General features: G+C 35.1%; 1 protein-coding gene across 1 annotated transcript in view; it reads left to right on the top strand.

Annotated features, from left to right (window-relative positions):
* The first annotated feature begins 587 nt into the window (after window positions 1-587).
* Window positions 588-14,405, top strand: part of LOC128740154 (neuronal acetylcholine receptor subunit alpha-7) — a 245,072-nt gene continuing 231,254 nt past the window's right edge. Inside the window, exons 1-4 of the mRNA XM_053835680.1 lie at window positions 588-636; window positions 983-1,122; window positions 1,309-1,353; window positions 4,533-4,577. Of these exons, the coding sequence (XP_053691655.1) occupies window positions 588-636; window positions 983-1,122; window positions 1,309-1,353; window positions 4,533-4,577 (279 nt within the window). The remainder of the gene's footprint in view (window positions 637-982; window positions 1,123-1,308; window positions 1,354-4,532; window positions 4,578-14,405) is intronic.

The following is a 14,405-nucleotide window of genomic DNA, read 5'->3' as shown; positions in this document are numbered from 1 at the left end:
TTACGTGCATGAATACATGCTACTATCGCCACAAAGAGACTTATGTAGTCCTGCGTCACCTATATGCGGTCGTGTCTTGTACACAACTTCTCTGATTTTTTTATTTTGCGTTTAGGGTACCCTCCTAGTGAGTTGAGGTGGTCCTAAAAATAATTGAAGCAATTTTTTTAAAAATTTGTATCTCCAAAGCAAACAAAGATACGTTTCTCAAATTTTGATATGTTATGTAAAAAAACTCAGACTTTCAGAAGAAAATATAAAAACAGGGATCTTTTTTAGGTATTACAACACGAAAATACTAAAATTCAATGATTTTAAAAGTAAACAAAAATTTGGGTTTCAATCCAATATTTTTCACAGAAAGCTCATTTAGGTTACAACTTTTCTTAAAAGTCATCGTCATCATCATATTTTTCATTTGCTGTAAAAATTATTGAAATCGGTTGAGTGAATCAAAAGTTATGAATTTTTTAAGAAAAGCTCTCATGGCAAGGGTGATGATTTTTGGAACCACCCTAAGTCGGAAAGGGGATCCCTAAGCGCCAAATAAAAAATATAGGTGATAAGTTTTCAAAAAACGAACAAACATGCAAAACTTGAGGAAAATCGGAGCACTTTTTGTCATGAAATTACTAAGTGGGTGCGCCTGTATCCGGTTGATCACATTGCGTTGATTTTTTGGTTGATCAATTGAGGGTTAACAAAAATAAAAATTTTGGAAAATCTCATTTTGTGTAACGACGAAATTTTTACTATTTGCCCACCGGGCATATGCCCGGTTGCCAGGTGGACCAGTCCGCCACTGGCCAAAGGACAACAGAAAGCAGAAACGTCACAACAAATCAACAGTTTTTTATTTTCAACATCAACAAGTTCTAATACTACTAGTATACTGTAATGACTATTTTGTATTTTCATATGTCAGAATCCCTTGAATTGTATGAATTTGATGTAGAAACAATATTTCATTTTTATTTTTCAGATAGTTTACAAGGTCCTCATGAAAAACGACTGTTAAATCATTTATTAGCAACATACAATACGCTAGAGCGTCCTGTTGCAAATGAATCAGAAGCCCTAGAGGTAAAGTTTGGGCTGACTTTGCAGCAAATTATAGATGTGGTAAGTTTATATCAAATGAGAGCGATTTATTACTTTTAAGAATTATAGCTACAAGAGGAACGGAAGAAGAAAAATTTGAATTCAGTACAAAAAATAAGTAATCCATTTTTGGAGCACCTCCAGATATGGGAATGACATAATTTATAGAATATGAATCTTTGAATTAAAAAATACACGTATTTTTAGGATGAGAAGAATCAGATTCTAACCACAAACGCGTGGTTAAATTTGGTAAGTGGCATGTACCCGGTATAGGCAGCGACTTTTCGCATTTTTGAATTATTACTCGCTGTTGCAATAAACTATAACGTTAGTATTGACGTTTACTCGATAAACGAAAAATTCATGTATTAAAAAATTAAGACTGTAACAGTTTTACAGTATTCTAAATATCGGTTAATGTAACATGATCAGAAGTAAATAAATAAATACGGAGGCAAAATATGTTGACTTGATATTCGTATTTTTGTTCTATTTATTTAAAAATTGTAAATATCAGATATATAGATATCTGACGTATCGATTCTAGATTTCTGAACATGCACAATTAAAACAATAATTAACGAATACGATGATAGGGGTCAATCTCGGTGTAGCGGTTAGCATTTACACCTTTTACGCCGAAGACTTCAAACCCCAACAGAAGTCACCAGTGACCCAAGCTGCTAAAATGACTATAATCAAAAAAATAAAAATACGATGATATTTTTCTGCATAAAACGTCAGTCAAGTTAATGCTATAGTTACTATATATATATAGTTCGGCGGATAGAAAACCAGGCGAATTGGCATCCCTGATTTATGAAATTAAATTTGAAATTATGGTGAAATGTGCAGGTTTTTACGAGAAATAATCACTGGCGGGTGTTGAAAATGACTAGTTCTATGAAAATAAAGTGTGTTTTTTTTTTTTAACATTACTCCTGCAATTTGGATTTTGAAAAGCTTTTGGCTCCGCTTTCGACGTTTATTTGGCTCCCGATTTTCTATCCGCCGAACTATATATATACTAACTATAGTTAATGCTGCATGAAGCTTTTCGCTCCTGGGTGGCGGGTGACGGGTCATGACGGGTGGCAACTAAAATTTTAGAATTTTTTATAGGCCCCTAGACTCAACAACAAACGAGGTCAGAGAGAAATGAGAATATGTATGCCTCTCTCTCCTCTTTTCGCCAATATTTTTTGTTTTGTTTATGCTTTGCCAATTTTGCTTAAAATGACGCAAAATAAGAAGGATCTCGGGAGCATGTTGTACATTTCTACGAACTGCCACAGAAATCTCGGCAAAAAGTATACGGTACAACATTTAAAAAGCGAATATGTAGCGGCTTCGACTGTTTACCATATCCTAAGATGCCCAACAAATATTCGCAAGCAAGGTAGTGGAAGACCAGCCAAAATTATGTACGCAGAAGGACATCTTTCTCTTTCTCGTGCCTTCAACAACAAACCCTCTGTTTTGGCTATCAATTAAATATGCACCAGACGAATATTTGAAGAAAATTCTGATCCCGTTTCTACAAAAGCATCATGCAGATGGTCAATACGTGTTTTTGGCCGGATAGAGCATCATCGCATTACGCAAAAAAAACGCAATCGTTCCTGAATACCCATTCGATCCCGTTTGTACCCAAAAACCACGACCAGACAGACTTCCAAAATTTAAGTTGCCACCCGTTATATGGTTGTTTTTTTTTTGTGTAAACTTGAACATCTACTAGTGCCAAGAAACCTTTGATATAGTTATAGTAATATAGTTTTCAATTTAATAGCACATATTCAAGTTTATGTGCAGTAGTCAAAAGAGCTATATCGAAGTGACAAGAGCGTACAAAGCCTGGCGATGGTGAACGCGAACATGTCGATGGCACATTAATCATTTGATCCATTACCAATTCAAATTAGAATAAGTGTAAATTGCACAACCACACTGCTTACGTTATAAAATTATCATTATCGGTACGGCAAATCAGTAATGTCTACCTAAAATTAAAAAAGAAGAAAACTTATCCAATTTAATTCTACTATGTAGATTTTATTCACGACAGATACGTATTTTGCCTACGACTTGCAGGCTTCCTCAGTGTCTGTTTTCGAACTTGAGGAAGCCTGCAAGTCGTAGGCGAAATACGTATCTGTCGTGAATAAAATCTACGTAGCAGAATTAAATTGGATAAGTTTTGTTTTTTTTTAATTTTAGGTTTCGTATTCTACTAAGAAGCTCCAAAAACTTCAGTAAATCAGTAATACTTGTTCCAACGAATTATAGAACATTGATCTGTAATTATACAATGCCCAATATTTTAGGGAATAGTTTTAAGGGAAATGTGTAATTTCTTGTGTTGTAATAGATGGGTAGAACAATTTCCAAACGATTAATACTAATATCTCTAGAATCTATTGAACAATGATTGAATATAAGTGCAATGTGCAAATGTCTTGAATGTACAAGATATCTTGTTTATTATACAACAATGCAAGTCCTAGTTTGTAAACTCGTCATTGCTAAATGCACCCAAGGGAATTCAAAATAACCTTCGAAAATAACCGCTCGCTGTCGGAAAAATTGATGTTTTTGCAACAAACTAGGCACGAAAGCAAAAACTGCTAAATACTATTCCGCTAATATGCACGCGCAAGATTCACGGTGGCTCGCAAACCATGTGACAAATTTGAAATCAGTATACATGAAAATTAAAATCAGCCACTGTGAAATCAACCAACAACCTTAGTTGATAAGCATTTCCTCTTAAGGTGCGTTTAGATTGGCAACATGTGGCATGTTGCCAATCTTTTCCCAAGCTGTTGCCCGATGTGTCCGAACAATTGAAGTCTATCATATTGAAGTCTATAAACGTAAATAAACAAACACTAATTATGTTTCTTTTAAATAAAATTTACCTACGAGCAAGTCAAACCATATTTTGTCTCGATTTAGATTATTCTGTATTTTGTTCTACTTGTAACCATGTTAACCATCCTAAACATTATGAATCGCTTAAAAGGGCGATGGTTAGATTTTATGTGAAAGCAATGCGCAATCATGTTCTGAGTAGCTTTATAATATTACAAATAATAAATAATACAAAGTAATAAAATCCGTGACGTTCAAGGTGAAATATTTATAATGTAACCAGCTCAATTAAACTAAAAAAATATATTCGTCGTGATTTGCATTGGTGTCGCTTTTAAGTGGGTACATGTCAAAAAGCAGTATATGCATGTTGTAATTCGTAAAATGCGCGATCCTTGAAAAAAAGATAAACTGAGCTCTATACTGAATTTAATGGCTCAATAATTTTACTCGCATTAATGAAAAGTATTTAAACCATATATGATTTATTTGTTTGCACAAAACTATTGGGTTGAATTTGATTTTTTATATTTTTAACTATGTGTTGATTATAGGACGAGAAGAATCAACTACTTATTACCAATATTTGGCTTTCTTTGGTAAGTTAATTAATAGTTAATCGATTAAAAACAAATGCTCATACGGTTGAAAAAATATTTTCTATAATAATTTCATTCACATAAACAAAACAATGTGCTTTCCTCCAATAAATCTGTATACTAAAATAATTGCTTTAATATTTGGATATTTACGAAGCCTTACGTTTTAATTAGAATCAACTTAGCTAGGGTTTTCTTTTGTTCGTTTCACCTAAAGGCTTATGAATAATTAAAAAAAATTCAAAGAAGTATTAATATTTGTAAAATATTTTTGAAACATAGGAGAAGAAAATCCAAAAATGAAAAGTTGCTTTTTCAGTGCTCTGCAGACGGTGCGACAGCAACAGGTGACACGCCGTTCATAGGTAATTCGTGTGCGTATGGTTCATGTTTCAAGCCGTTTCTCCTCGAAAATACACAGTTTGTGTGGTTATTCTCACAGTCACCTCGCCACATTTTTTAGGTGCGAGCACAATTTGCGATCCTGAAAGTCACCTGGGTAACTTCGATCAAATGAAGACCGTAATATGAGGTCAAGTGACTGCAGAAATAAGGCCAGTAAGTGAAGTGAGGTGAGGTGACTGTGAGAATAGGGCTCTGATTTCTCTATCCATGCGCATGACACCGCCAAGTGACGGCCACAAATTGCCTGTATAAGCGCGTGTCGCCTGTCGTTTATCGATCCACCTGCAGAACGCTTTAAAGACGTAGTTAATGGTTATTCGAAGTCTGTAGGTTTGAGCGTTTCTCGGGAAATTTTCAAAAAGCTGATTGAGATGTGGTCCACTTTGGCGTTCAGGTTGCTTACTTATTCGGTTCCAATATAAAATATCTCATTATCAAGCTCATATGGATACTCTACGTCTTTGACAGCGCCGTTCTGCAGGCCAATGACTTCTGTAGTACAAAATTTTTGAACTATGTGGCAGGAAAGGTTCGATCACTTTGCCTCAAATTTAATTGTGGAAAAGTCATGTATGGGACATTTGTAGAACTAGATATGATTTACAATATTGCTAACTCTTTTATATTTACGGTGCATCTATGTTGCTACCTCGTTGGTGCAGAGCCGGCGTTTAGCCCGGCAAACTTGTGCGATCGAACAGAGCCTCGCGCTTCAGGGGGGCTCGCCGTTGGTGATGACAGGAGAAAATGTTAAAAATTGTAGTGGACAATCCTTGGTTGTATATAACACAAATGGCTGCTCAGAATTATTTGCATGATTACCATTATTTTTATTCCTCCTGTATTTAAATGCAGAGTGCAAAGTGTCAAGAATAAATCGGTGAAATTAGGCCTCGCTGTTTTAGAAAGCCTCGTTACATAATTGCCAGACGACTCGACTCTGCTTGCACGCTGATTCGAGTATTCAAATGAATGAGCACTTAGCTTGTACCTTTTGTGCCAATAAAAGATCTGGATGGTATTCTACCCACTTTCTTACAGAAAATGGACAGCGTTATAAGCTTTGGGACATACCCCGGGGAATTGCATACCTAAGGCAGATAAGAAAGAGAAAATCATGCATAAATCTTTCAGAGAAATAAGTCTGACATCAACGCTTCTCAAGTTAATGGAGAAAATCACGGATAACTATATCCTATATGTTTTTAAAAAATCCGTTGCATGGAAATCAACATACATACCAACACCACCCAACACGGTAAATCTCCCGAAACCGCATTGCACTGCGTAGTGAAGTTAATCGAGAAAACGCTCAAATATCAAGAGACGGTATTTTGTGCTCTCCTTGATATTGAAAGCGCTTTCGATAACACGCCATTCGCTTTGATTATTACGGCTGTAGTGTAATCATGTGTGGCTCTCTATCAAAATAAAATCGTAGTTCTCTGTTTCTTGCTTTGGTCATTGGTGGCCGACGTATTCCTTCACAAGCTACCGCAGCTTGGTTATGAGACTATTGCTTACGCCGCCAAAGGAAAGTTTGTCGCAGTGCAGCTAGGAGCTATAAACACCACCATGTTATGATGTTTACAATGGTGGCTTAATATAAACCACAAAAAATAGTCGTTATATCATTCACTAGGCGAACAAAACATATTTTTACTCCCCCTATACTGATGTTTAACTATCAGTCTGAGCTTCAGTAATGTAGTCAAACTCCTCGGAATAATTCTGTCAAAGTACTCACCCATCCATGCCAATGTAGTCAATTTACTCGGAATCCGCACTGATAAATCATTGAATCGCACTTTTACCCCTCGTTACTCTATACCATTTTCAACTTTTGATCGGTTGAGAGGAACTGCTAAATGAATCAAAATTAGGACAAAGTGATCGATTGATACGTGGCCTGGGGTATAATACGCGTGGTATTTATGTTTGTGCTATATATGATGACTTCGGTCACCTGGGTGACTGTACAAATAAATGGGGACTGTAAGGTGAGATGAGGGCCATATTGTCACAGTCATTTTACTCATCTTAGTTCACTTACGGGCCCTATTCTTTCTGTCATCCTCACTTCACCTTACAGCCCCCATTTGATGATTTGTACAGTCACCTGGGTGACTTGCAGAGTCGCAAATTATCCTCTCATTTAAAAAATGTAGGTGAGGTAACTGAGAATAGGGTCCAGTATTTATACAACTACCATACAGAGCAATGCGTTGTCCTATAGAAATTAAAAGTTAAAGACCTCGAAAATATTACATCCAAACTTCGGCCGAATAGTACCTAAAGAACTGCGACAGTCTTACTTAGATTCTTTTGTGGTTTTTGTGGCATGTCCCGCTAGTTGTATTTTATGAACTATTTTATTATCAGAATTGAACTTGACAGTTGTAATCCTGTGCCCCAATTCGATATTGAGCAGTTGTAGTAATTTGCTGCTTTAACGGTTTTCGTAGAACGGTGACTTTCATGAGATTTTGCAATCTAAGGAATTTAAATCTCATTTTGTGATTTACCTATTACACAGGGAAACGCTCTATTACATCTTATATATAAAAAAAAAGGATTTCTGTCTGTCTCTCAGTATGTTCCTTATAGAATCGAAAACTACTGAACCGCTCGGAGTGAAAATTTGCAGGTAGGGGTTTTTGGGGACGGGAAAGGTTCTTGTGATAATTAGAGACCCCTCCCCCCACTAAGAGGGTGGGCTCCCATACAAATGAAATACAAATTTCTGCATAACTCTAGCATAACTCGAGAAGCAATCAAGCAACTTGAAACAATCTTGGCATGGGGGAGTTTTCGAATACAAGAATTGTTTCTATGGTGAATAAGGGCCCCTCCCCTCTTTTGGAGGAGGGCCCCATACAAATGAAATGCAAATTCCCCCATAACTCGAGAAGCAATCAAGCAAATGGAAGCAAATTTGGCATGTGGGGGTTTTAGGAGGTAAGAATTTTTTCTATGGCGAATTATGACCCCTCCCCCCTTTAAGAGGGGGGCTCATTTATAAACGAAATACAAATTTCCTCAAATCTCAAGAACTAATTAAACGTTATGTGTGCGACAGGGTACCCGGGTACCTTTTCAGTTTTAAAATAGCTATAACTCATTCAATTTAAAACATACGTCATTGAAATTTTGCGACATCGAAATCTTTGATCTTAAGTAACTGAGGCGATTTGGTGCATATTCATAAAGGGGATTAGCAATGAGAGGCACTTGAATTTTTTTATTACGTAGGAGGGCGACAAGGGTACCCAGGTACCCATGATTTGTTATGTTTTTAACTTTGGCCATTTTGAACCGATTTGGATGAAACCAGTGGCATTTGATTCGTTCATTTAGCTAATTCTATTAGATAAAGCATTTGGCCGTCAGATGATAAGTAGTTCCCGGGAATCGGTAATTCCGGAGCAACGTCCGGTAAAATGTGGGGAGCTGCTTGTTTTGAAAGAATATCAGCTTTCAACAAAGCTATTAGCTTTGAACTTAACATTGTGAACCCTTTTTCACTTAATTATAAAAACTGAACATTTTAGATTCCATTGGCCATTACAGAATTGGATTCGTGTAAGATTACAGTTGGCCAATTGGGTGCTTTAGCCAATACTAGAATTGGTTTAGCGGATCTTTTAGTTGTTTTGAACTGATATGGCTGGTTTAGTACTGATTGATAATTTAGGTACTGGTTCCAAAAGTATAACGTTTTGAATTGTTCCGATAATGCTAAGTATTATCCTGAATCCTACGGTATCATCTGCGACCCCGTAGAAACCACTTTCGAAATAACCAATCAAAATACATCGAAATGTAAAAATTATCACCTATCGTACTAATTCCAAGAACTTTGATACCCATATTGATAGACCCAATCCTAGACTGGCCATCCATGAAACCACAGGAACCTACTCTGGAATGACCAACCTGATTCATCTCATTATATGAAATAGTTCATTGTATGAATTTTTATATCCGCATAACTGATTTTCCTGCAATACAATCAGTTCTCTACCTCACAGCGGACACTCTTTCGGAATTCCGGATTTTCGGGCCCCGTATGTCTTTTAATGGCCAAACGGTAAATAATACAAAACTAGACAAATTAACGAATCAAATGACACCTATTTTATCAAAATCTAAAGTAGTGGAATTGTGTATAATGTGACCCCCCCCCCCTAAACATTTCCCTAAACATGTGAAATCAAAATGGAAAACCACCCAAAAACCATAGTATTTGATGGAGCTAGCCTACTATGCAAGTATGACAATTTTCACATGCTGTAAAAACAAAACAAAAATAAATTTGTTTTTGAGCAGCTTTCGATGTAACTTTTGGCGTTGTTTCCATAAGCTATTTTCTTGTGAAAATCTGTAAATAACCGGTTGTTGCGATTCGATTGCGTGAAGTGAACTTCAAAAAGACATCCCTGCCAAAAATGACGGTATGAAACGCTTGATTTGCTTTAGCATTTAATATTTTTTCAAATAAGTAAAAGCAGACCAATATACCCCACTTGCAGTGGTGCAATTTGCCCCCTTGCAAATGTGGCTATAAACATAAGTAAACAGATCTAAGTTGAAGTCAATTGCCGTTATTTAATTCAATTAGTATTGTAGAGTAACCGTGGTGGAAATAATTTATTACCAATGTCCAAATTCCAGGTAATTCAACTACGCGGTGCAAAATGCCACAGCTGCAGTATAATGTGCCCCATGCAGGAAAGAAAAAGTGCACCAGAAGACCGAAACTAGGTTTATTTTATATAAAAATACGATATTTTGAAAACAAAGGAAATAGTTTTACTTTCTACAAAATAGAGTTGGTCTGTCACTGGTAGAAATACTCAAATTACCGCATTGGGCATATTATACCGCAGGTGGGGCAATTTACCCCGCGCAGACGAGAAACACAACATTTAGGTGCTTTTATTAAATAATTCCTAGCCTATTAATTCCACAATACTAAATGAAATAAACAATTGCAATTGGTTGTTATCTTAAATACCAACATATACTCGTAGTTGTAACGTTAATTTGGGAAAGCATAACAGAGATATATCCATTTATTCAAAGAGGGGGGGGGGGGGCACATTATGCACAATTCCCCTAAAACTGTGGGATCACTTGAAGGGAAGTGCAGTGCCTATAAAGTATGATTGTTCATATTTCTTAGAATCAAGCGAGAAACTTGAAAGCCAAAAGCCAATTTTTCTGGAAACCGCTCAAATCCACATCTTAAGAAATGTAACCATCATGTATTATAATTTTAACTCTACTCTTAAACTCTTTATGAATTACTTTTAAAAATTTCCAATCTAATACACAGTTACAAATACAAATACTTCAAATTACATGTTATTTTAACTGCACGCCGTATTTTCATGAAAATTAGAATAATGTTTTTTAACATACCAAAGGTATGTAAAATACACACAACCGATATCGAGAATAAAACATTTTCAATGAGCCAAAAACATGGTAATAAAACATCTATCTAAAACATTTAAACTCAATCTTACGCCTTAAAAACACAAGGCACTGTTTCTACAGCAAAACTGCAATCTATTTATCGCTTTGATAATTTATTATAAGCTTTTAAAAACCATATTTTATTACACCAGCATATAATCGAAACGATTTGCACAGACTATTGTCACTTATGTTAAAAAAATCTTTAGTTATTTTACGCTATTCTGTCCTATTAGGGCGATAAATAATATGTGTTCTTATATTATTACTTTGATTTTTTAGTATCAACCGTGTTAGCATAAAATTTATTGATTGGAGACAATCACTTAATAAATCCTCTCAAACTAACGTTTTTGGCTTTAGCTGTGTTTAATTACACTTTGTGCATATTTGAATATTTCTAGATGTGATATATAGTACAAAATGGAAGTGTTTAGATTCTCCCTGTTTATCAATTATTTTGAAGGTTGCGTAAAGAAATTTACAAAGGATTCGAATAAACATCGAAGACTTTGAATCTTGAAAAAAAGTTATGGACGAATCAGATTAGCCATAAGTCAGTGTGAAGGGAAAACCTATGCATCACTAACGGAATGGAAGATCAGTGATGATCGTTTTTACATTTTCAATGTACTCATTTATACGGAACATCAATTTAATCGAATGAATATCTGCATCGAAGATTCATACAACCATCACTGACATTCCGTTACATTGCCACATTGTTCCGTGAGCTTCCGTTGATGGTGACTGATCGATAATCTGATTCTATCTTTGAGCAAATGTTGACAATAGCAATATGGCGAACAAAGATATAGCAACATTAACTAGAACAATTGCAAGAACATTCTGGGTATGTTGTATTTACGCGTTAAGTCATTACTTGAAAAAGAATATGTTGCATAACCTTTTTTATACTTTGGAAAACGAATGTGTAGTCAAATCAAGGATAATTTATCAGACTTTTCAAGTAACCTTCATTAGAATTGGTCAAACAGCAGAAAAAATATTTCTGAATCGTAGTTGGGTTTTCTCTAATATTGATGTTTTCTACTCTTACATATGTGTATTTATACTTTATTTGGATGTTTTTGGAATGCGGACAACAAAATTTATATTTTACAGGGTATCATAGTTATGATATGTTTTGTTTCACTCTTCCGTGCGATCTCCCAATTTTTGGAACGTAACAAAACAAACGGTTTATATAAAATGTAAATCCATAGTGACATAATCGAAAACGAAACCACGCAGAAAGCTGCGAGTTGGATATCCAACAGTGAAGTCAATTTATTCTGCTTTTCAATGTTATGTCATAGTTCAACAGTTGATTTACTATTTCAAAAAATAATTAGCTTTGCTCCCTTTAAAATCGATGGAAAACAAGTGATAAATTAGGGGTCAATCCCAGTGTAGTGATTAGCATTCAGACTCTCATGCCGAGGACCTGGGTCCTAATCCTAACCCCGCAGAAGTCACGAATGATCCAAGCTGTTAAAGTCAAAAATTTTAAAAAAAGTGATAAATTTTACTATAATATCCGAAAATCTCAAAAGTTTCATTTGCCATCCTTTTTGTTTGATAAAGAGTCGTGTCAACCAGCGCTATTAAAAAAAATTAAACGAGATGAACACAATAAATTTTGCGTTAAATTTTTTTTTTAAATTACCGTGACCGCACATAATTGCGATCAGCTCCTAATTCCGATCACTCGACTTAAATGGTCAATTTTTAGAAAATTGAGCCAAAATTTGTAGTAAATGAGCATGCTCAGTTATTGTGTTATGGGTTTTTGTGTCAGCAAAAAACGCCATCAAAATATATTTTCTTTGGCAAAGTGTTAAGCGCACGATCAAATTTGCTAAGATCATAGCAGCATGAAAACATATTACCTTCTTCGGTATTCTATGATAACAAGTAGATACAAGCATATATAACCGTTCTATATCAAATTTGGCTGAAAATATGCTGAATTTCCGGAATTTACTCCATTAAAGTGATTGATCGGTATTATGAACACAACTTGTTTTTCTGCTTTTAATTCCGATCTCTATATCAAAGTGTAAACTGGCAAAATGCATCCTAACGAAGTTGCTATTTGGATTTGAGGATTATTCTCAACATGATAACATGGTAGGATTATTGAAATTTTTTGACGTAGAACTACGTCTTACGGGAAGGTGTCAGTCCAAAATTTGCACACAAGCCAGCGTCACGAAAGAATGAAAGATTTTGAACGCTGATAGCTCCTGCAATTTTGATTTTGATTGGTTGATTTTGGATTTTGATCATAAAAGATGCAACAATTATATGGCTTTCTTGAAACGATTGTTTTCAAACCGCTAAATAGTGAAAATGAACTAAAAAATTTCTATACATTTTCCGTACGGTAGTCTGGGCACGGATGACCATTACACACACCAAGCTTTTGCCTGCTGCTGATTCAAGATAAAGAAACAAAATAAACTTGCGTGTTTTCTTGCTTACTACAAAGCACAGTAAAGCCTAGGTGCTATATTCCGATTTGGAATTTAGATCTACTATTTTTATACGACAGACTTCGCAACCAGCTGCAAGTGAACAGGACAATTGTAGTGCAATCCTTCGATTCGTACAGCCTCTTTCAGTCGAGAATCGAACATGCTTATTAGACCAGTGCCGTACCTTGAAACCGACTGAAAGGCTCAGATTTTTTGCTTATCTAACGTTGCAAACAAGCAAACAGTGCAGCTATGGATTATCTTCTTAATGCCTGTTCTCTTATTATAACCATTACATATTATTTTGAGGACTTAAGTATTCTCCTAGAACTTCGTTAATAGCTGGATGCGTGAGGCAGATTTCTATACTGAAATACTCCGATTTTGGCACTGGTGAAAAAATTCGTTTTTGATATCTCAAAATAGTTCACCTACCAAAAATACGATACAATTTATTAAGCAATATAATATTATTAGGTACAGTAATGCTCTGATTTTGTCAGCCCCATATTGAATTTTGGGCTGACAAAATGGGGAAACTGACAAAATCGGGAAATTTTTTTTCGAAATTTTTATCAAAATTCAAGACTTAAGACCTTGCAATATCGAAGACTTCTACTAAAAATTAAATTTTAACCCTCAATTGGTCCCCCGAAAGCTCAATAAACCGGGCACAGAACACTGGTCCAGAACCTTTTTTGGTGCGCATTAGCATTGAGCGGGAAAACTTGGTTTTAGGTTTATGGAACCTTTGGAAAAGTTTCTTAAAATTAAAGTTAAAGTTCTTTCGTCTAGTGGAATTCAAATTTTGATTAATCCTCTTAAAAGTGCAATAAAAATTTATTTTTCTTCATTTTCAGTATAGCACATTGATGTATTCTGCAAAGTTTTACAGCATATTATTACAAGAAATTTTACTGAAGACAGTATAACCTTCTATCTCTTCAGCAAAGATTGAAAAGTCCTATTTCTCATAAATGAAAAATCGTTAAAACCAGTTTTTCTATTTTAGCTGTTTTTGTAGTTGTTGTATGACGTTTTCTTGTTTTACAAAGTTGTACAGATAGTAAAAATACACAACATTGCTGAATTTACTTTACCTCTACCTTTGCTTGTTTAGGAACTATAGAACTTTTGCTATAAAAATACCCTAATGTTGACCCCGAATTACTTGCAAGAAGGCATTATTTTATTCGAAAACACTCCCCAGAGAATCAGAGTAGTTTCAAGCAGACTGAATAGTATTATAAATCATGTTTCAAAGCACAAAAGTTAAATAAAATTTATAGGCTGACAAAATCTATATAAAAAGCAGATAAAATCGGTGGTAGACAAAATCGGGTGCTGACAAAACCGGAACATTACTGTATTATGCTATTCATTTTTTCTCACTTTAAACTATTTTACGCCACACATATATCAATATGGTGTTTCTTTAATATTCGATATTTCTTCGCGAAAA

The sequence above is a fragment of the Sabethes cyaneus genome, chromosome 3, assembly GCF_943734655.1.
Source record: "Sabethes cyaneus chromosome 3, idSabCyanKW18_F2, whole genome shotgun sequence".
In the NCBI taxonomy this organism is placed as follows: domain Eukaryota; kingdom Metazoa; phylum Arthropoda; class Insecta; order Diptera; family Culicidae; genus Sabethes; species Sabethes cyaneus.
This window is presented reverse-complemented; position numbering and strand designations above follow the sequence as displayed.